The following is a 21181-nucleotide window of genomic DNA, read 5'->3' as shown; positions in this document are numbered from 1 at the left end:
ATGTAGTTTCAATGGCGCAAAGAATGTCCTACATAAAGAGTGGTTTCACTAGCCACAAAGCATCAGTTGGAAGTTAAATTGTGTACAGGTTTTAATTCCTGAAGACTGGTTCTGGATGACCTGGATGTGGGGGTAGGAGGGTGGGTTGGCAAGATTACAAATGACACAAAGGTTGGTGGTGTTGTAGATAGTGTAGAGGATTGTCGAAGATTGCAGAGAGACATTGATAGGATGCAGAAGTGGACTGAGAAGTGGCAGATGGAGTTCAACCCGGAGAAGTGTGAGGTGGTACACTTTGGAAAGACAAAACGCCAAGGCAGAGTACAAAGTAAATGGCAGGATACTTGCTAATGTGGAGGAGCAGAGGGATCTGGGGATACATGTCCACAGATCCCTGAAAGTTGCCTCACAGGTGGATAGGGTAGTTAAGAAAGCTTATGGGGTGTTAGCTTTCATAAGTCGAGGGATAGAGTTTAAGAGTCGCAATGTAATGATGCAGCTCTATAAAACTCTGATTAGGCCACACTTGGAGTACTGTGTCCAGTTCTGGTCGCCTCACTATAGGAAGGATGTGGAAGCATTGGAAAGGGTACAGAGGAGATTTACCAGGATGCTGCCTGGTTTAGAAAGTATGCATTATGATCAGAGATTAAGGGAGCTAGGGCTTTACTCTTTGGAGAGAAGGAGGATGAGAGGAGACATGATAGAGGTGTACAAGATAATAAGAGGAATAGATAGAGTGGATAGCCAGTGCCTCTTCCCCAGGGCAACACTGCTCAATACAAGAGGACATGGCTTTAAGGTAAGGGGTGGGAAGTTCAAGGGGGTTATTAGAGGAAGGTTTTTTACTCAGAGAGTGGTTGGTGCGTGGAATGCACTGCCTGAGTCAGTGGTGGAGGCAGATACACTAGTGAAGTTTAACAGACTACTAGACAGGTATATGGAGGAATTTAAGGTGGGGGCTTATATGGGAGGTAGGGTTTGAGGGTCAGCACAACATTGTGGGCCAAAGGGCCTGTACTGTGCTGTACTATTCTATGTTCTAATTTTAGTTAATCGCTAATTATGCTATCAATAATGTCAGAACTCCCGAATGATGCCCAACAATACCCACTGACTCCAGAAAATCCCTCACACATGGCCAAAGTGGAGGACCACTGTTGTTGATACTGAGAGCCTTGGGTCCAGGGCATAGAGAAGTCCTGTGTAAATGGCCAAAAGAGCAGGCCAACTCACAAATCCATCCCACGCCACCCCCACCTCAGCATCTCCTGTCTCAATGGAAGCCTACAGCTCCCACCAAGGCAATTGAGAAACCTTCAAAAGGTGATGACTCAAGAAGGCAGCATCCATCATGAAGAACCCTTGCCATCTGGGATATGCACTCTTCTCATTACTACCATCAGGGAGGAGGTACAGGGAGCCTGAACATTTTAGAACAGCTTCGTCCCATCCTCCCAACAGATTTCTGAACAGTCCATGAATTCAAAAATACTACCTTACTATTTCCCTTTTGCATTTAAAAAATTGCAACGTGGTATTTTTAATATCTTGCATTGGATATAAAAGTTAATGAGAGGCAAAAAATGAAATGAATGGTTGCTTAATATATATTTAAGGTGAGATGGAAGTAATTTCACGGACCAAGGAGCAAATTCTTCACGAAGAAGCTGGTGAGTATGTGGAACAAGAAGAAGTGGTAGAGGTAGGTACAATTCCACTGCTTAAAAGACATTTCAACAAGAACACGGATGGGAAATGTTCAGAGGGATATGGGCTAAACACAGGAAAAAAGACCATAAAGCAACAAATTTCACATATGTCAGTGATGATAAACTTGAGTCCAAACAGTAATAATAGCCTCACACATAAAAGTTGCTGGTGAACGCAGCAGGCCAGGCAGCATCTCTAGGAAGAGGTGCAGTCGACGTTTCAGGTCGAGACCCTTCGTCAGGACTAACTGAAGGAAGAGTGAGTAAGGGATTTGAAAGTAGGAGGGGGAGGGGGAGATCCAAAATGATAGGAGAAGTCAGGAGGGGGAGGGATAGAGCCAAGAGCTGGACAGGTGATAGACAAAAGGGGATACGAGAGGATCATGGGACAGGAGGTCCGGGAAGAAAGACAAGGGGGCGGGGGGGACCCAGAGGATGGGCAGGGGGTATATTCAGGGGGAGAAAAAGGAGAGTGAGAGAAAGAATGTGTATATAAAAATAAGTAACAGATGGGGTACGAGGGGGAGGTGGGGCATTAGCGGAAGTTAGAGAAGTCGATGTTCATGCCATCAGGTTGGAGGCTACCCAGACGGAATATAAGGTGTTGTTCCTCCAACCTGAGTGTGGCTTCACCTTTACAGTAGAGGAGGCCGTGGATAGACATGTCAGAATGGGAATGGGATGTGGAATTAAAATGTGCGGCCACTGGGAGATCCTGCTTTCTCTGGCGGACAGAGCGTAGGTGTTCAGCAAAGCGGTCTCCCAGTCTGCGTCGGGTCTCGCCAATATATAGGCCACATCGGGAGCACCGGACGCAGTACATCACCCCAGCCGACTCACAGGTGAAGTGTTGCCTCACCTGGAAGGACTGTTTGGGGCCTTGAATGGTGGTAAGGGAGGAAGTGTAAGGGCATGTGTAGCACTTGTTCCACTTACACGGATAAGTGCCAGGAGGAAGATCAGTGGGGAGGGATGGGGGGGATGAATGGACAAGGGAGTCGCGCAGGGAGCGATCCCTGCGGAATGCAGAGAGTGGGGGGAGGGAAAGATGTGCTTAGTGGTGGGATCCCGTTGGAGGTGGCGGAAGTTACGGAGAATAATATGTTGGACCCGGAGGCTGGTGGGGTGGTAGGTGAGGACCAGGGGAACCCTATTCCTAGTGGGGTGGCGGGAGGATGGAATGAGAGCAGATGTACGTGAAATGGGGGAGATGCGTTTAAGAGCAGAGGATAGTGGGGGAAGGGAAGCCCCTTTCTTTAAAAAAAGACATCTCCCTCGTCCTAGAATGAAAAGCCTCATCCTGAGAGCAGATGCGGCGGAGACGGAGGAATTGCGAGAAGGGGATAGCGTTTTTGCAAGAGACAGGGTAAGAAGAGGAATAGTCCCAATAGCTGTGAGAGTCAGTAGGTTTATAGTAGACATCAGTGGATAAGCTGTCTCCAGAGACAGAGACAGAAAGATCTAGAAAGGGGAGGGAGGTGTCAGAAATGGACCAGGTAATCTTGAGGGCAGGGTGAAAGTTGGAGGCAAAGTTAATAAAGTCAACGAGCTCTGCATGCGTGCAGGAAGCAGCGCCAATGCAGTCGTCGATGTAGCGAAGGAAAAGTGGGGGACAGATACCAGAATAGGCACGGAACATAGATTGTAATAGATTGATAGCTATCTGGACTATTCCTCTTCTCACCCTGTCTCTTGCAAAAACGCCATCCCCTCCTGTCCCATGATCCTCTTGTATCCCTTCTGCCTATCACCTGCCCAGCTCTTGGCTCCATCCCTCCCCCTCCTGTCTTCTCCCATCATTTTGGATCTCCCCCTCCCCCTCCAACTTTCAAATCCCTTACTCACTCTTCCTTCAGTTAGTCCTGACGAAGGGTCTCGGCCTGAAACGTCGACTGCACCTCTTCCTAGAGATGCTGCCTGGCCTGCTGCATTCACCAGCAACTTTTATGTGTGTTGCTTGAATTTCCAGCATCTGCAGAATTCCTGTTGTTTGAGTAATAATAGCCTTTAGTGTCATTAAAAACTTGTTTCATGCTACTTGCACACAATTTTAAGGGTACTCTGTAAAACAATTAGTTCATAAATTCCTTAAATGTACTTCAAATTCAAGTGATTGTAATGCAGAAGCTTGCAAACAGCTATGCTGAAACAAAGCAATTTCACAACTTCCTTTGAAAGCTATATACATCTGAATTGCTTTAAATGAGTGGAAATCCATTCTTTAAAAGTATATGAATCTCTCTTTTAGACAATAGATGCAGAAGTAGGCCATTCAGCCCTTTGAGCCAGCACCACCATTCACTGTGATCACGGCTGATCATCCACAATCAGTATCCAGTTCCTGCCTTCTCCCCATATTCCTTCACTCCGCTATCTTTGAGAGCTCTATCTAACTCTTTTTTGAAAGAATCCAGAGAATTGGCCTCCACTGCCTTCTGAGGCAGAGCATTCCACAGAACCACAACCCTCTGTGTGAAAAAGTTCTTCCTTAACTCCGTTCTAAATTGTCTACCCCTTATTCTTAAACTGAATAAATATTCTATGCAGAAATCCTCAAATTCTTTATGGATTTACACAGCAATGTAAAATACTATTCTTGCATGAACCGAGAGTTAATTGAATTGAATTGTGGAACTAGTTCAATGACTGAATGACCTTTAAATCTATGTATCTATCAGAGCACATTGACAAACAATGAAAGCAATTGCCAACAAACTCTTTAGGGGTGTTTATGATCCTAAATTGCAAGTATTGTTTACACCAACACAACTTAAAAAGTTAAAGATGTTCTATAGATAGTTTCATTTGTTGAATTAATGTATGAAAAACATCTGCATAGAAAGTACAAAATCCACCCCATGTCTGCACCTTCTACTAGTCCTGTCAGTTATAGACACAAGAGATTATGCACCTGCTGGAAATCCAGAGTAATGCTGGAGGAATTCAGTAGGTCACGCCCAAAAAATTGACTCTCTACTTTTTTTCCACACGTACTGTCTGACCTGCTAAGTTCATCCAGCATTTTGTGTGTGTGATTGTCATTCCTGACCTGTTATTTTCCAACACTGAGGGATGATTTTCTTCTGAACACTGTAAAGTTAATGTTTATTTTACAAATAAATACCTGCATCAAAATGTGAACCCAGTAGCTCTGCTCAGTTCATTTGATATCTATTATTAGCTGAGAAAAATCACTCTGTGAAAATACTAAATCTTTAGTCCCTGCCACAAACTCTGTTCCCCATCTCTCTCTTGCCATCTTCTGAATCAAAATAACATTTTCAACTCCTTATATGCTCGAAAAAGGATCTAGTGCTTTCCCAGCGTATATGACCAATAAACTCTTTTTGGGTTTCCAGCCAGGTACAGATATTGATTTTAACTGACATTTCAATGACCAACTCTGCCATCTTCATCAGGGATAATGCCTGGGCATGTCTAGTCCGGTGGTATTTATACCTCCATCATCCATCCATCCTGATTGGTTAGCCCTCGTTAAATCAGGTTTCCACTATCCCACCTTGTTTACAATCGAATTCCTGTCTTTACCAGGAATGAGATCTTTTGTCTTTGTTAAAATTCTTTTCCCCTGGTTTTACTTCAATGGCTTCCTTCTCCAGGTGGTCCCAAAAGCCATTGGCACGGTGTGTTAAGGACAGCTTGGTCCTCCTATGGTCAAGGTTTGATGAGGGTACCATTGACCTTTTTGAACACACGTTTACATCAATGTACTTCCTCTAAAGGGGAACTACTATGAACAAATGAACAGAGTGTCCCTTGTTGCCAGTATTGTTAGTTTCTACATTGAGGACTTTGAGGAGAGGGCTCTGAGTTCATCACCTTTATGCCCCAAATGCTTCTTCAGATACATTGATGACACTTTCATAGTGTGGCCTCATGGACTCTAGGTACTTCCAGCAGTTCCACGACCATCTGAACAGTATACATCCAAACATTCAATTTATGATGGAGATGGAGAATGGTTGCTTCCCATTCCTGACATTCTAATACAACGGAAACTGGATGGTAGCCTTGGACATGGCATCTATTGGACACCCACTCACACGGACTTATACCTCCACAAAACCACCACCATCACACCTCCCAATGTAGAGTGGTTCTTTCTACTTTGTTTAACTGTGCAAAAACTATGTCAGACCAGGAGAATCTCCATGAAGAAATAAGATGCACAACGTCCCTACAGAATGGCTATCAGGTGAAGGAAATCAATCGGGCCCTTAAAAGAGCTGATAGAAAAACCAGGAAACCTAACAAGGAGGAACCCATTGCTACCGCCTGTCTTCCCAATATTTCCATAGCTTCTGGAAGGATCACCTGGATCCTGAAGAAATACCAGATTAATACCATCACAAACCCACAAGGAAGCTCAAATCACAGTGTATGTGGGTCCAAGATGACCTGGGACTCAGGGCGGCTGGCATTTACGTGATTCTCTGTGAATGTGGAGCAGTGTATATCAGCCAGATGGGACGCATAGTGGAAACCCACGTCGAGCACAGTTGGTGAATCCGTTTGGGTTACTCGGAGAAATCGGAGGTAGCAGAACATTGCATTTACAATGGCCATAGGATTGACTTCAACAGCACTAAACTACTGTGCCACACCAATGGCTTTTGGAACCGCCTGGTGAAAGAAACTGTTGAAATAAAAATAGAGAAGATGAATTTAAACAAAGATGAAGGTTTTGCTCCTGTAAGAAATGTAATTTGATTGTAAACAAGGTGGAACAGCAGAAACCTGATTGGATAAGAACTAACCAATCAGGAGGAATGGACAACAGGGGTATAAATACCACCAGACTAGACGTGCCCAGGCATCACCCCTGATGAAGAGGACAGAGTTTGAAATGCCAGTTAAAAATCGATACTCATACTTGGCTGGAAACCCAAGAGTTTATTCCTCCTTTTATGCTTCTTCATCAAGAGCACCGAGATCCAGTTCCAATACATTGTTCCATTCCTTGCTGTTTTACCCGAAGTATTTTTTTTTTTTGATTTGTTAGTAAATTAGCGGTGAAATCGATCATCTAAAATTACAGCCTGATCTAAATCAACTGGGAAAGTGGGCTAAGGAACAGCAGCTGGAAGCTAACTTGGACACGTGATAGATGTTGCAATTTTGGTCAGCTAAACCGGTGCAGGGCTTGCACAGTAAATAGAAGGGCTCTGGAGAGTGTTGTAGAATAGGGAGACCTAGGAATAGATATCTTCATAGCTCCCTGAAAGTCATACCCTAGACAGGCTGGTGTGGAAGGCATTTGGCACACTTGTCTTTATTAGCCAGGGCCCTGAGTAAAAGAGTTGGGATGTCATGTTACAACAGTACAAGACTTCGCTGAGATCATACATGGGATAGTTTGTGCAATTATGGTTGTCTAGCTACAAGGACGTCATTAAGCTGGAAAGGATGCAGAAAAGATTCACAAGTGTGTTACCAGAACTGGAGAACCTGAGTTATGAGGAGCGACTGCAGTGTTTTTCCTCGAGGGTCGAACACTGAGGGGTGACCTTACAGAGGTATAAAAGTTAATGAGAGGCAAGAATGAGGTGAATGGCTGCTAAATATAGATTTAAGGTGAGATGGGAGAAATTTCAGGAACCAAGGAGCAAATTCTTCACAAAGAAACTGGTGAGTATGTGGAACAAGAAGAAGTGGTAGAGGCAGGTACAATAGCACTGCTTAAAAGATATTTCAACAGGTACATGGATGGGAAATGTTCAGAGGGACACGGGCCAAATACGGCAAAAAAGACCGTTTCAGATAGGCAACTTGTTTGGTGTGGATGAGTTGGGCTGAAGGACCCATTTCAGTACAGTACAACACTATGACTCAATAAAGCCTGGGGCAATGAGGACTTCTAGTTAAAAGAGTACAGATGGCCCACTAATGAAAATATAGCAGCCATTTTTGTTATTTTCATTGTTAAAACTTGTCCTTACATAATATCTTCAATGTTATACAATTCAAAAGAATTTCTCAGAGGTGCAATTAATGCTAACTTGATCAAAGAAATAGATTTTCAAATGGATCTTCAAGGAGAAAGTTAGTGAGCGCGGGAAGTGGAGGAGCAAAAAGAAAGGAAATGCCAGAAAATTTGGAGATTTATTTTCAGGTTATAATAGTGCAGCGAACAGAAATGAAGACAAGAAACATGCCAAGAAATCAGAGCAACAAAATGTCCAGGCAGCGCTTGAGGAGGGGTCAAAATGAGTTGAAGATGGTTCAAAGATAAGATACAGTGATACTTACAGTAAAATTTCATTGCTTAATAACTTATTTATAATTGATTATCAATTTATAATGGGTCTTATCGCTCCAGCCGCCTTTCAGAGGACTGGAGAAGCACACGAAGTTATGAATCAAAACGTACATCAAATTCATACAAGAATGAGATCTGTTAAAAACCTAGGATACTTCTACGGCACTAAATACTGTGCATTCAAAAATTTGACATCTTCTTGGAGACGATAAGGTTAACAGAATGAATTGAAGCTTCAAAATAGGTTACCTTTATCTTAGACAAGTTGTATGGATCAATCCACAATAGTCAACTCAGCTGTATTTAATATACCACCATGAAACACATTGTTCCAGTAACAGATGCACTTTGTAGAAAAAATATATACTTTTTAAACATAGAATTACTCACTTTTTTAAGTGACAGCGTATTTTTTTGGAAACTTATATATAAAAATAATCTGGGCATCCAATTTGGGTATGATTTAAAATCATGATTGGTTTTAAGCGTTACAGGTTCAATTATCAAAATCACTTAGAACACATTACCCAATCCAAAAAAGAAATAATTAGCTGACAGCAATTCTCAGAGCAGTCAGAGTATAAAAACAATGTTACAATACAACAAGTTTAACAGTTCTGGCACAAGATCAAAATCCAATAAACATTAATATACAGTATATAAAAATTGTGTATTGCAATATCATACATCTTGACCATGATGTTTTAAAACCACAAATCACTTAAAACATATCTGTTTATCCTCTTTTCCCATGAAGCTCAATGAATTGGATCCTCTTTGTACAAAGAATATTTAATATGTAATACAAAACATATATCTATCAGTCCTTAAGGTCAGGGAGGCATCCAGTGAGTTAGCAGGCATTCAAGATGTGCGCTCATAACGTCACCTTACTGAACACTCATGTTACAGTCTTCCACACCTAGAGCAGGAGATGGTGGAAATACCGTATGATCTGTCAATAATTTGAACATGAATTATATGAGCAGGAATATTGGCTACCTGTACGGTAATTAATAAGGAAAACAGAATATCAATGTTGTGAGTTTAAATGCAAGTTATTAGGGTATGGGTATAAACATTATATTTGTTCTTTCAAAGAAAGTTTTGTCAATTTCCAGACATGCTTCTTTACTGAAGATCCATCTGTCCAAGACTGAAAATTATTTACTATAACAAACTCAGGTGCAAAAGCAGGTAATACCACAAGACTTCAATTTCCTTAACCAAGAGACAAATATTGATCATGCTAAGCAAAAATGCCAGCAGGTGATGAGGGGATGCCAGAAACACAGGATGATTTGATAATAATACAAAACTGAAATGAAAATTACCTAAAAATAACTTAAGTCTTAAAATAAATTAGGTAAAATATTGATGGATAAATAAAATGGTTCTGCCTGCAGCACTATTTCCCAAGTTGGAATTAACATGAAAATTAAATCGTCCTTTGTCTTATCACAGACTTTTAACATTTTGAAAACAATCCAAACATATGGACTCTAGATTTATGTTCATGTATGAATCTGTGACATCTGGTTATAAGCATGCAATTTGAAGTCCTTTCTGAGCGTAAAAATGTTGTATGTAGAAGTATGTTGTATGAACAGGATCACAGATTGGTTTCAATACAGAAGGCCACTTAACACATCATGTCCATGCTAGCTCTCCACCAGGGCAACATGACAGTGAATATCTGAGCATTATGTATAATCATTATTCTACAACAGAAAACAATATGTTTCTTCAAATCTAATCTTGAGAATCCATCTTCTCTTTAACATGTTGTCAAAAAGGTTCTTGGCTATGACCTAATCCTTGTGGTTTTAAATACACTATTCATCATGCAACACTTTAAAGCAATGCTTTCCATTAGTAACTCAATACTTTAAACCATCTCACCTTTAATATGCAGAAATGAGAAACAACTAACAAGTTGTTAGTAACATTTTAAAAGGCAAATATATGTACAAGGTGTTGGAACCTCTCTTTATAACCCCTCGGGTAACATTTGTAATTTTCTATCCTTATAAAAAGGTTTCAGCATAGAATGTCCCCTCAGGCTCTCTTCTCAGTTTTATCATAAACTTACACTTGCTCATCTGAATCATCCAGAATTTCTTCTACTACATTAACTTTGTTGCTGCCTGGATCTTCTCCTCCTGAACTCAGGACTTCTGTGTCGCCCTGAGTTTCTGCAGAAATCCAGCTAGATTCTTTGTTAATTTCCTGAAATTCCGTATCATTGTCTGCGTGTGCATCCAAGTCGATAGGTTCATCATCGTGACCCGAATTCATTGGATTTGTACAGCTATTGCACAACCCAAATGACCTGCCATCATATTGTACAATTTTGGCTGCAATGCCGGTAAGTGATTTCCTGCAAACTTTGCAAATAGCCTTTCTGGACACATGGATCTGGAAAAAGTCCAAACAACACAAAGACATGAATGGAACAAAAATGGAAAGGCACAATACTGTTACTAACTGAAATAGAACTTATTGCCCTTGATTAAAAAGTAAATTGCTGGAGGAACTCAGTGGGTCAGGCAGCATCTGCGGAGGGAAATGGACCGTCGACATTTTGGGTCAAGATCTTTCATCTAGGTCATTGCTCTTGATAATTGCAGAGCTAATAAAACAAGTCAGCAATGTTGCGAAGGACAATAAAATGATGAATTTAGTAAGATTAACACAAAGCCATATTATAGTGCAAGCAAACAGCACCAACAAACAAAATCAAGACTCATTAGTAATGCAAGTTCACCCACACTTGTGGTAAGTCAGAATGTTTCTATATGCAATGTATATAGAAACACAACTGTGACTGACACACAATGGCAGGAAGATCAAGGTTGAGGAAAGGCGGAACTTTTATAGTTTTAGATTTTTTTTGTCATAAGTTGCCATTAAATCAATGGATGTTAACATTAGATCAGAGTACACAACTTCCCTCTTAATTTATCAGTAAGGCATGCATTAGTCTTGCGAGACCATGGATCTGCGCCTGGAAAGTCTTCACTCTCCAGGGTGCAGGCCTGGGAAAGGTTGTATGGAAGACCAGCAGTTGCCCATGCTGCAAGTCTCCCCTCTCCACGACACCGATGTTGTCCAAGGGAAGGGCATGAGGACCCATACAGGTTGGCACCAGTGTCGTCGCAGAGCAATGTGATTAAGTGCCTTGCTCAAGGACACAACACGTTCCCTCAGCTGGGGCTCGAACTCACGACCTTCAGGTCGCTAGTCCAATGCCTTAACCACTTGGCCACGTGCAAGTGGTTATCAGTAACAAGGAAGAAACCACAAAAATAGGTAAGGCAGGCTAAGAGTTCCACATTAATAATTGATGTTACCCAAGTGACAATGCCAGCTAAAGTTTCTGCCAGGTGCACCATAATATTCACGTTATTATTCAATAGTTTGTTTATTTAAGATGCAGGATACGCATGAGGTTGAGCTCCCATGTCTCCCATGATCATTGTTAACTTTAGTAAACACTGAGACTTCACACTCACGGTCATGTGGTGACTGCGGAGGTGCTCGAGTCGTGTGAATCTCTTTCCACAGGAATCACAAGGAAATGGTCTCTCCCCTGTATGTGATCGAAGATGTCGCTTCAAGTCAGATTTCCGCTTCACTGTATGTGTACAGAAAGGGCACTTGAATCTCATCTTTGGTAATATATTGCAGTCTCCTTTGAAAAAAAAGATGTAGATATTTAAACAACATTTAAAATACTTGGAATTCTAAATCTGCACTAATCCAGATGAGACAATGCAATACATATGTGAATTATGACTACAGAACATTAGTAATAGATTTTAAGCAGTTGAAAATCTAGGGAAGCTAAAAACCTGACGTTGAAAGCATTATTCTTGTCAAAATGTATCAATGTATGTAGCAAACTACTGTTTTCCTTCTGTACAGTTCCTCCTTAAAGCTTAATATTGTATTGGGCAAGTGCTTATATTTCCTCATGTCTCCTCATTTCCTAATCCGTCCTCATGTTATGTTATTCCTCTCCTTGCCGTGTCTAATTTTTACGAGGCTGAGTGAGTTGCTAGCTCGACACTCCACCCAGCGCAGATTGAAAGTGTGCAGGGAGCTGGCCAGATTCAAACCCAGGACCATTCACCTCGAAGTCTGGTGCTGATGCCTCTACACCACTGGCCGGCTCTTAAAGCTATTTTATTTGATTAAGTAACACCTCTGTAAAAAGCCATGGAATCTGGCTATGTGTTAATTTTTGTTAAACATGCTATACAAATAGAAACAGTTGCAGCTGTTAACAAAAATCAATTGTAATGGACAACAGTGCCTTTCAAACAAATGACTATGTACAGCCAGACATGTCATAGTCATACTTTATTGATCCCAGGGGAAATTGGTTTTTGTTACAGTTGCACCATAAATAATTAAATAGTAATAAAACCATAAAAGGTTAAATAGTAATATGTAAATTATGCCAGGAAATAAGTCCAGGACCAGCCTATTGGCTCAGTGTGCCTGACCCTCCAAGGGAGGAGTTGTATAGTTTGATGGCCACAGGCAGGAATGACCTCCTATGACGCTCTGTGTTGCATCTCGGTGGAATGAGTCTCTGGCTGAATGTACTCCTGTGCCCAACCAGTACATTATGTAGCGGAAGGGAGACACTGTCCAAGATGGCATGCAACTTGGACAGCATCCTCTTTTCAGACACCACCGTCAGAGAGTCCAGTTCCATCCCCACAACATCATGGGCCTTACGAATGTATGCATTTGAACTGTTTTAATGCCTCAGGTTAGTAAAGCAACAAATTAAAAGATTTACAGTAAGATGATGAGATACCCAGACACTAAATCTCAATGGTTTGCCTGCACCTTTGGCATTAAAGAAAGCTTACCTGTGTTCTCTCCATTCCAGTCACCTACAACTTCCACAATTGTAGGCACTGGAGGATACCAATCTTCTGCCTTTCGATCTCTCCCTTGAGAAGGTTGCTGCACTGTGTCAGCGTTCCTTTGTGGCAGAGACAGCGCATCTGCCTGATGCCTGAAATGATAATTCACGAGTGGACCAATTGGCTCAGAACCCGCTATTCTCTTCTCATGATCCTGGGGTTCTGTGTTTATGTGTTCAGACGTTCTTGCACCCAAACTGCACAAGCTGTTGCCTTTGTAAACAGCAACTTCCTGAGGCGCTTGGTCATTGGCAAAAGACATCGGCAATTGGTCTCTGGGGCAGGGAAGGTTTGAAACTGCCTGATGAAAGTTGAAATTTCTCCAGGAATGTCCGACAGTACCTCCCAAATCAGAGTTCTTCTGAGCGTGACCAGCATTAATCTCTACACCACGGCTGCCTGAGTACAAGGAAGGTGCTTCCCCACATTTAATTTCACTATTACTGGAATGTCTTAAGTATCTCTCTTTTTCACTTATGTCCAGGGATGATTTGATGAAGCTCTTGCAGACATTAATTACATCTGTCATTTGCAAGAAGCTGGCAGCTGACATCACATCAATCACATTTTGGCTCGTGAGGGACAGTCGCCCCGAGTAGATGAAATCCAAAATAATTGTAAATGCATCTGCAGAGAAGACGTCGAATGTGGCTACGGCAGGCTGCCCCACATCCTGGGCGTTATGAAGCAGCAGCATACGGAAGTAGCCACTGCTGGCAAACAGGATGTTACGGTGACCTTTAAAGACTCTGCCCTCCACAATGATGCTGCAGTCACAGAACATTTCCTGCTTACGCTGTTCGTTTAGCTGTTGGAATAAACGGGCTTGGTGTGAGGAGATCTCCATCTTGAGAGCTGCCTGGGGGTTACATCAGTCTGAAAAGGACATGAAGAATATTAATTTGCTTAGAGCAGAGGATAATCCCCGTCAAATATATATCAATTCATCTCAAACAAGTCAAAGTAGCAATTAAAAGGTCTTTGTGTGTGTGTTTTTTTCAGTTTAAAATCAACTAATGCAGGATGACCATCCAAATTTAAGATATATATTTAATAAAATATAAATCAAAACAACCAAAGTGCAAATGAGATCATACTCACTCCAACCCCTACAGTACAATCTGAATACCATTGCCCAAAATCAGATTTCACAGAGGTTTCAAATGGAAATTGAACATTCATTTGAAGACCAAACATTTGTAAGTTTATAGGTGGAGGGAGGGGGATTGTAGCTGTAGATTGAACAAATGAGCCCAAATTTAGATAAATAAGAGGTGAATTGCAATATTTAAGACTGGGGATGAGTGGTGTTAGGTGGGAAAACAGCCAAGGTCAAAGTTCAAATCAGACCATTTTAATTCCTGACTCAGCAAGCTCAAGAGGCTGTGTCTGTCCAAAGAAAATGAATTTCAGGGGTGTATTTGGTGACATACATGTACTTTAATAATAAAAATTACTTGGAACTTTAAAAGAGTACGTTAAAACAGCATTTTCCCTATGATAATAAACTTGAACTGTTCTTTGCTTTTCCATGAGTGACCATACCTTAACCAGTCTTGAACACGCTCTCTCTGAAAACCTCACCATCCGGTTGCTGTTAATGCCAACTTTCTGCCACTTAAAACTTACCTTTTTTTTGGCCAAATCAACGCATTCGCAAAACAAAAACAAAAAAATGACGGAAACACTCAAACAGGCCACGTCAAAAGAGAAACAGTTTGAAATCACATTTTCCTCAGCAGGCACTGCCAGCCTCGCTAAGTCCAGGATTGCCCGTTTCCAACATCCGCAGTTATATTTTTTTAAACTTTCAATTTATCAAACCATTTTACGCGATTTGGTGTTCTCTGGTCTGCGAACCACACTTGGTTCATTCAGCGGAGCGAACGCTGCTACACAAAGTGCAGGCTGTTGTTGGCCTAGCAGGGCACGGGTGACGGGCAGAAAGACAGTGGCTGGTTAGAGACAACTTCAATGGGTTGCAAGTTACCAACCGCAACTTTTGATCTTGGCTGGAAAATGTAGGGCGAGTACTTAGCTAAAGAAACAGCCTCCACATTTCCCTTGATATTTACTCATTATTTACTCCAAATGATGCCCGTAACGTGGAGAGATAGAGGATTTTTATTTGATATCCAAACATTACACCCTCGATACGCAGCGCGATCGCAACTCGAGCAGAGCATGGCAGACTTGGACAGGCAGACGTGTTTTGTCCTGTGCGACTCCAGACTCCGCACGATTTCTCCACGCGGTTCAAATGGTCGGCTAGTCAAATAAAAAGGGGGGGAGGGGGTAGCAAGAGAGAACGGCCGGATTTAATCCACCCTGCGAGGGTAAATAATCACCCGAGCGCAGGACCTGGGCACGCCCGGGCGCAGCCACGGGGACGGTGAGGAAGAGAGCAGGCAGGCAGGCAGCGGGAGGACGAAGATGCGGCGAAGAACCAGACCAAGCCCGTTTGACAGAAGTGCCCGTCTCCTTCCCAGTGCGTGGTGGTGGGGGTCGCTTGCACCGTACGCGGGCGGCAGCACCGCCAGTGCGATATCCGCCCGGCCACCCGGTCTCCCTTCCTATCAGCCCTCAATGAGTTCGCTGCTCATCCCGCCATCCAGGGAGCCTTGCCGGTCACAGTCAATTTCAGCAAAAAATAAAACCCCGAGTCCCCCTTACCCAGGATAAATGTCGGTCTCCACCCGGTTCGACCCGGACGTGCTCTTAACGCCCGGATTTACACCCGGAGGCACTTACAACTGAAGTAGAACAAACCACCAAAGCGCATTTTTTTCATCGCGCTTTTACCTGTATTTTACAACTGCCCGGGTTTTTTAAAAAACATTTTCTTGGAATATCAGCCAGCATCGTCTGCGGACCCATAGGGCGTACCAGCAAAATCAGGAAGTTCGGCCCGTCGAGTCTGAGCCACCATTCGATCATGACTGATTTATATTTCCCTCTCAGTCTCATTCTCCTGCCTTCTCACCGTAACCTTTGACGCCTTTACAAATAAGAACCTATCACCCTCCAGCTAACCTTCCCACCTTTTTATTGTACCAGGAATTTCACCTCCCCTTCCCCCCCCCCCCGGGTCTCCTCCGCCTTCCCTTTCTCCTATGGTCCACTCTCCTCTCCTATCAGATTCCTTCCTCTCTAGTCCTTTACCTTTTCCCACCCACCTGACATCAACTATCACCATCCAGCTAGCCTCCTTCCCCTCCCCCCACTTCTGTAATTCTGGCATCTCCCCCCCCCCCCCAATCCATTCAGGAAGAAGGGTCTCGGCCCAAAACATAGACTATCTATTCATTCCTATAGGTGCTGCCTGACCTACTGAATTCCTCCAGCATTTTGTGCGTGTTGCTTTGGATTTCCAGCATCTGCAGACTTTTTCGTATTTTTAAATATACGCAGTCGCTTGGCCCCCACAGCCTTCTGTGGCAATGAATTCCACAAATTTGCCACCCTCTGGCTAAAGAAATTAAAGAACCAGTGGAGACTACCTCAATAAATATATTTAAGACAAGGTTGGATAGACTTTTGCATAGTAGAGGAATTAAGGGTTGTGGGGAAAAGGCAGGTAGGTGGAGATGAGTTCATGGTCAGATCAGCCATGATCTTATTGAATGGTGGAGCAGGCTCGACAGGTCAGATGGCCGACTCCTGCTCCTATTTCTTAAGTTCCTATTCCTTATCTCTGTTCTGAAGGTACGTCCTTGTATCCTGAGGCTGTGCCTGTGTTTGGAAACATCATCTCCATGTTCGCTATCTATGCCTTTCAATATCTGGTAGTTTCAATGAGATGCCCCCCACCATTCTAATAAACTCAAGTGAGTGCAGGCCCAGACCCATCAAATGCTCCTCATATGTTAACCCTTTCATTCGTGAGGTCATTCTCATGAACCCCCTCTGGATCCTCTCCAACAGCATCACATCCTTTCTTAGATATGGGGTCACTTTAGATTGCAGGGAAGTGGGTTCTTCCTCTGACATAACTGGTGCTCTCATGCAGGGTTGCAAAGTAACAGACGACTGAGCGGCAAACACTGAACAAGCTCTGGGCAGTTCATACACGGCTTACACTCATTATTGGATAGCGGTCAAGCAGGCTGCTTTGTCCCAAACACGCAGGAGTCTTGCTGGCGCTGCGCTCTCCGAGCAAGCAGAGGGCATCTGGTCGCACACTGACTTGTGCCTTGCAGATGATGGAAAGATACTGCGGTGACATGATCTCTCCAGTCTCTCTTGCAACAACACCATCCCTCCCTAGTGCCATGCTGCCAATTTGCATTAGACCATGTGCTGTCTTCGTGTCAACAGCAGTTACTTGCCCCTACCTTGGCAGTTCAACTTTGATCTACACTTGGCCCAAGTGTGTACTGAGGTGTGGAGTCAAGTGCTCCTAAGGTGAACTGCTCACTAACACCGTCCATGCCTTCTGTCACTTTGAGAGTAGGCTGCTCAGGCAGTTATTGCTCAGCCCATCCTTTGTGAATCAGATGCACCCCACCAATTCCCCAGTGTTGTTGCTGTAATATAAGAGTTTAGTGGGGGTGCCGGAGCTCAGCGGTTTCATAGTCACAGCTCAAACTTTTGCTATAACCAGTACTCAGACCCTTTCTCTGCAGTACAGAGAGTGAATAAAATTAAATAAAGTCTAGCTTTTGTGATGGGGGGGGGGGAGGCAAGAGTCATACAGCTTGAAAAAAGACCCTTCATCTCATCAAGTTCACACTAGCAATCAATACCACTATGGAGGGCCTCAGCCCAAGACATCAACTGTTTATTCCCTTCCAAAGATACTGTCTGACCTGCTGAGTTCCTTCGGCATTGTACGTGTGTTACTCATTAAACCAAATCTACTGCCATTTCCAACTTCCTAACTTCCGCTAATGCCCCACCTCCCCCTCGTACCCCATCCGTTACTTATTTTTATACACACATTCTTTCTCTCACTCTTTTTCTCCCTCTGTCCCTCTGACTATACCCCTTGCCCATCCTCTGGATTCCCCCCCCCCCTTGTCTTCCTCCCCAGACCTCCTGTCCCATGATGCTCTCATATCCCCTTTGCCAATCACCTGTCCAGCTCTTGGCTCCATCCCTCCCCCTCCTGTCTCCTCTTATCATTTTGGATCTCCCCCTCCCCCTCCCACTTTCAAATCTCTTACTAACTCTTCCTTCAGTTAGTCCTGACGAAGGGTCTCGGCCTAAAACGTCGACTGTACCTCTTCCTAGAGATGCTGCCTGGCCTGCTGCATTCACCAGCAACTTTGATGTGTGTTGCCATTTCCATTTTGTTTTCCAATCATTCCTATCACCGTCTTCTCACGTTCTACCTGTCAGCTGCATATCTGGGGCAATTTACAGTGGTCAGTTTAAATCTTGCACAAGACTGAGTTGTAGGAAGACACCTGATCACTGGCCGGCAATCCACACTATCACAGGAAGAATATGCAAGCTCCACTTAGGTCAGGATTGAAGCCAGGGTGCTTAGAGCTGCCATACTACTGTAGTTCCTGTCATACCACACAGCAAAGCCATGTTCATGTCTTTGTGTTCTATTAAAATACATTGCTGCGATGGTTGATATCAGTTTTTTGCTGTTATATAGTTAAGGATTAACTATAATGGGACAAGCAAAATAGAAAACACTACAACAGAGAAACAGGCCCTTCTCCCCATCTGGTCCATGCCTGTCGGGTTTTCTGCCTAGTCCTATCTACCTGCACCTGGACCATAGCCCTCCATACTTCTCTCATCTATATAGCTATCCAAAGTTCCCTTAAATGTAACTATTGGACCTGCATCCACCACTTTCACTGGCAACTCGTTCCACGTTCACACCACTCTGAGTGAAGAAGTTTCCCCTCAGATTCCCATCAAATGTTTCACCCTGGACCTGATCTCCAGTTCTAGTCTCACCCAACCGGAGGGGGGAAAGTATGTATGCATGCAATCTATCTATCCAAACACCTCTATAAAATCTCCCCTCATTCTCCTGCACTCCAGGGAGTAAAGCTCCTAACCCTATTCAACCATTCCCAGTAACTCAGCCTCAAGTCTTGGCAACATTCTTTGTACTCCTTCAAGATTTTTGTTAACTTTCCTGTAGGCAGGTGCCCAGAGCCACACAGAAAACTTTAAATTCAGCCTCACTAACATCTTATACAACCTCAACATAACATCCCAAGTCCTGTACTCAATGCCCTGATTCATAAAGGCCAAAGTGCTAAAAGCTTCCTTTATCACTCTATTGATCCATGACACCACTTTCAAAGAATTATGGATTTGTATTCCCAGATTGCTTTGTTCTGCCACATACCTCACTGCCCTGTCATCCACTGGTTTGACCTCCCAAAGTGCAACACCTCATGATTGTCTGCATTAAATTCCATCTGCCATTTTCTCAGTTTTGACGGCCTTCCTTGCTGTCCACGACATCCTCAATCTTGGTATCATCTGCAAATCTGCTGTTCCAGTTCACCACAATATCATCTGATTTATTAATTAGACTCAGTACGAATCCCTGTGGTACACCACCAGACACGGGCTTCCAAAAGTTATCCAAAACTATCCACTTTTGTGTTCAAATTTATTGTTCACAAATCCACACATCAACAAATTTGCTTTTGATTGGGAAAGCTTCAGCAAGACAATGACAACTTTCTTTTAACTTCATGTCTGAGAATGAAGCCATTTTATACTATTATGTAAATGGCTTCATTCTCAGACAAATTTAGATTTATTATACCACATGTAAGGTAGTTTATATTCTTCTGCCATGCAATACTTAGCTTCTCCTTCCACAATTCCTAATTTTCTTCAAGTCTGTCACAATGTTCATCATTACTTCCATATTTTGGAAGGGTTTTCCAATTTCTTCTCCTTTCAAATGATTATCTGGCTACTTTCCCAACATGGATAAATATAAATATGGATAAATGCAATCTAATGTAACTGTGAAATTTTTAATATTTTGTATAACTGAAATTACAACAGAGCAATTTTATGATGTAAGAGAGTAAGAAATCCATTTACTCCCACACCCTTGAGTTAACAAGGAGAGAAACTCCTATCAGATAAATTTTAAGTATCTTAGGAGTTATTCAAATTATATCCCCAAAGGGTTAATCAGAGCAGCAGCTTTAAAATGACTCAGTAGGTTAACAGTTAAACACCGCAGCCCTTTTTTTCTTTAGTATCTTACAGTATTTACAGCAATTAGAGCATCTGTCACACTATTTATATTTTCAGACAGATGCAAAATTGATCCGAGATACAAAATTCTAATCAATAACTACTTACTGCTGCAATGTGTTTTCAGCATTGTCCAATTATCCAAATTATTCATGAATTAGTGATCTTAAAAGGTTAGGCAAGATCAACAGATTAACATTCTTGACCATTGTTAAGGTCATTTCTGCAAATTCTACAGTATCCAGGAATAATAATTATATAACAAATTTTAAAACAAAACAAATATATCCTCTCAGAATGGCATTGATGGAGCCGGGGACAGAAGAAATAGTGGTGGTTGGAAGGAAATTTGGATCTGTCTGTAACAACTGTGGATGTCATCTCTTTTCCCTTCTCAGTGGAGAAACAGAGCATCTATTCCTTTTGTGGGTGAGGTAATTTATAACCTTAAGCCCAACAGTCAGTGCTTTGGGGATGATATATTCTTGGGAAGGTTTAGCTGCCAGACTGAACAGAAAATCCCCGTTTTAGAAAATCTATAAAGAACACTGCTCTTCCATTTCTTAAGAATACTAGATGAGGATGCTCAAAGGTTCTAAATCGTTTAAAATATAAAAACAATACAAGGGAAACCTGCATGTCAGTTGCTGCAATTAATTATTTAGTGAGAAGCATGTAGCAAACAGTCTGTTCAAAAAAAAAACCTATTTTTTTCCTTATTTTTAAAGGATACAAGTCGAGCAAAGAAAATAAGCTTAAAGTTGACTTGGATCTATAAAGTAAAGCAGCTTAACAATTCAGTCTGAAATTCATCTCACTAAAGAGTTTAGTCTAGCAATTAAATTAGAAAAGTTTGAATGAGGACAGATATATAGTACATCATATCCAGTGAAAACCACAATGGATTTGATTAGTTACATCGACAGATTACATGGATATTCATGTGGATAAATGGGCAAGGTACTCCAACCAGTTGAGAGTGATCAAAGCTATAAAATGTGTAGCAAAAAGTTGAAGAAAAAATTGCTTACCACCTCCAGATGGGACTAGCT

The 21181-nt window shown here is 42.4% G+C and overlaps 1 protein-coding gene across 4 annotated transcripts; it reads right to left on the bottom strand.

The window, feature by feature from the left end:
* Window positions 1–7872: 7872 nt before the first annotated feature.
* zbtb8a (zinc finger and BTB domain containing 8A) lies at window positions 7873–21178 on the bottom strand. Of its 4 annotated transcripts, none has more exons than XM_072246990.1 (4): window positions 21161–21178; window positions 12879–13811; window positions 11508–11686; window positions 7873–10410 (listed from the first exon to the last, which is right to left on the bottom strand). In XM_072246990.1, the coding sequence occupies exons 2-4, from the start codon at window positions 13780–13782 to the stop codon at window positions 10081–10083; spliced, it is 1413 nt and encodes a 470-aa protein (XP_072103091.1). In that variant the 5' UTR covers window positions 13783–13811; window positions 21161–21178; the 3' UTR covers window positions 7873–10080. The 4 variants fall into 4 exon arrangements, with proteins under 4 accessions (XP_072103091.1, XP_072103088.1, XP_072103086.1 ...); XM_072246987.1 differs by lacking the exon at window positions 21161–21178 and adding an exon at window positions 15738–15796; XM_072246985.1 differs by lacking the exon at window positions 21161–21178 and adding an exon at window positions 15609–15669.
* Between the last annotated feature and the right edge of the window lie 3 nt (window positions 21179–21181).

The sequence above is a fragment of the Mobula birostris genome, chromosome 30, assembly GCF_030028105.1.
Source record: "Mobula birostris isolate sMobBir1 chromosome 30, sMobBir1.hap1, whole genome shotgun sequence".
NCBI classification, from domain to species: Eukaryota; Metazoa; Chordata; class Chondrichthyes; order Myliobatiformes; family Myliobatidae; genus Mobula; species Mobula birostris.
Note: the sequence above shows the minus strand (reverse complement) of the source record. Positions and strands in the feature narration are given on the sequence as shown.

What these genes read in the sequence shown, in the direction of transcription:
- zbtb8a (XM_072246990.1), bottom strand. Translation starts at nt 13,782, where the DNA reads ATGGAGATCTCCTCACACCAAGCCCGTTTATTCCAACAGCTAAACGAA. An exon ending in CTGGAATGGAGAGAACACAG is followed by an intron (nt 11,687 to 12,878) that starts GTAAGCTTTCTT and finishes TTTTTTTCAAAG; the next exon opens with GAGACTGCAATATATTACCA. An exon ending in TCCGCAGTCACCACATGACC is followed by an intron (nt 10,411 to 11,507) that starts GTGAGTGTGAAG and finishes GACTTTTTCCAG; the next exon opens with ATCCATGTGTCCAGAAAGGC.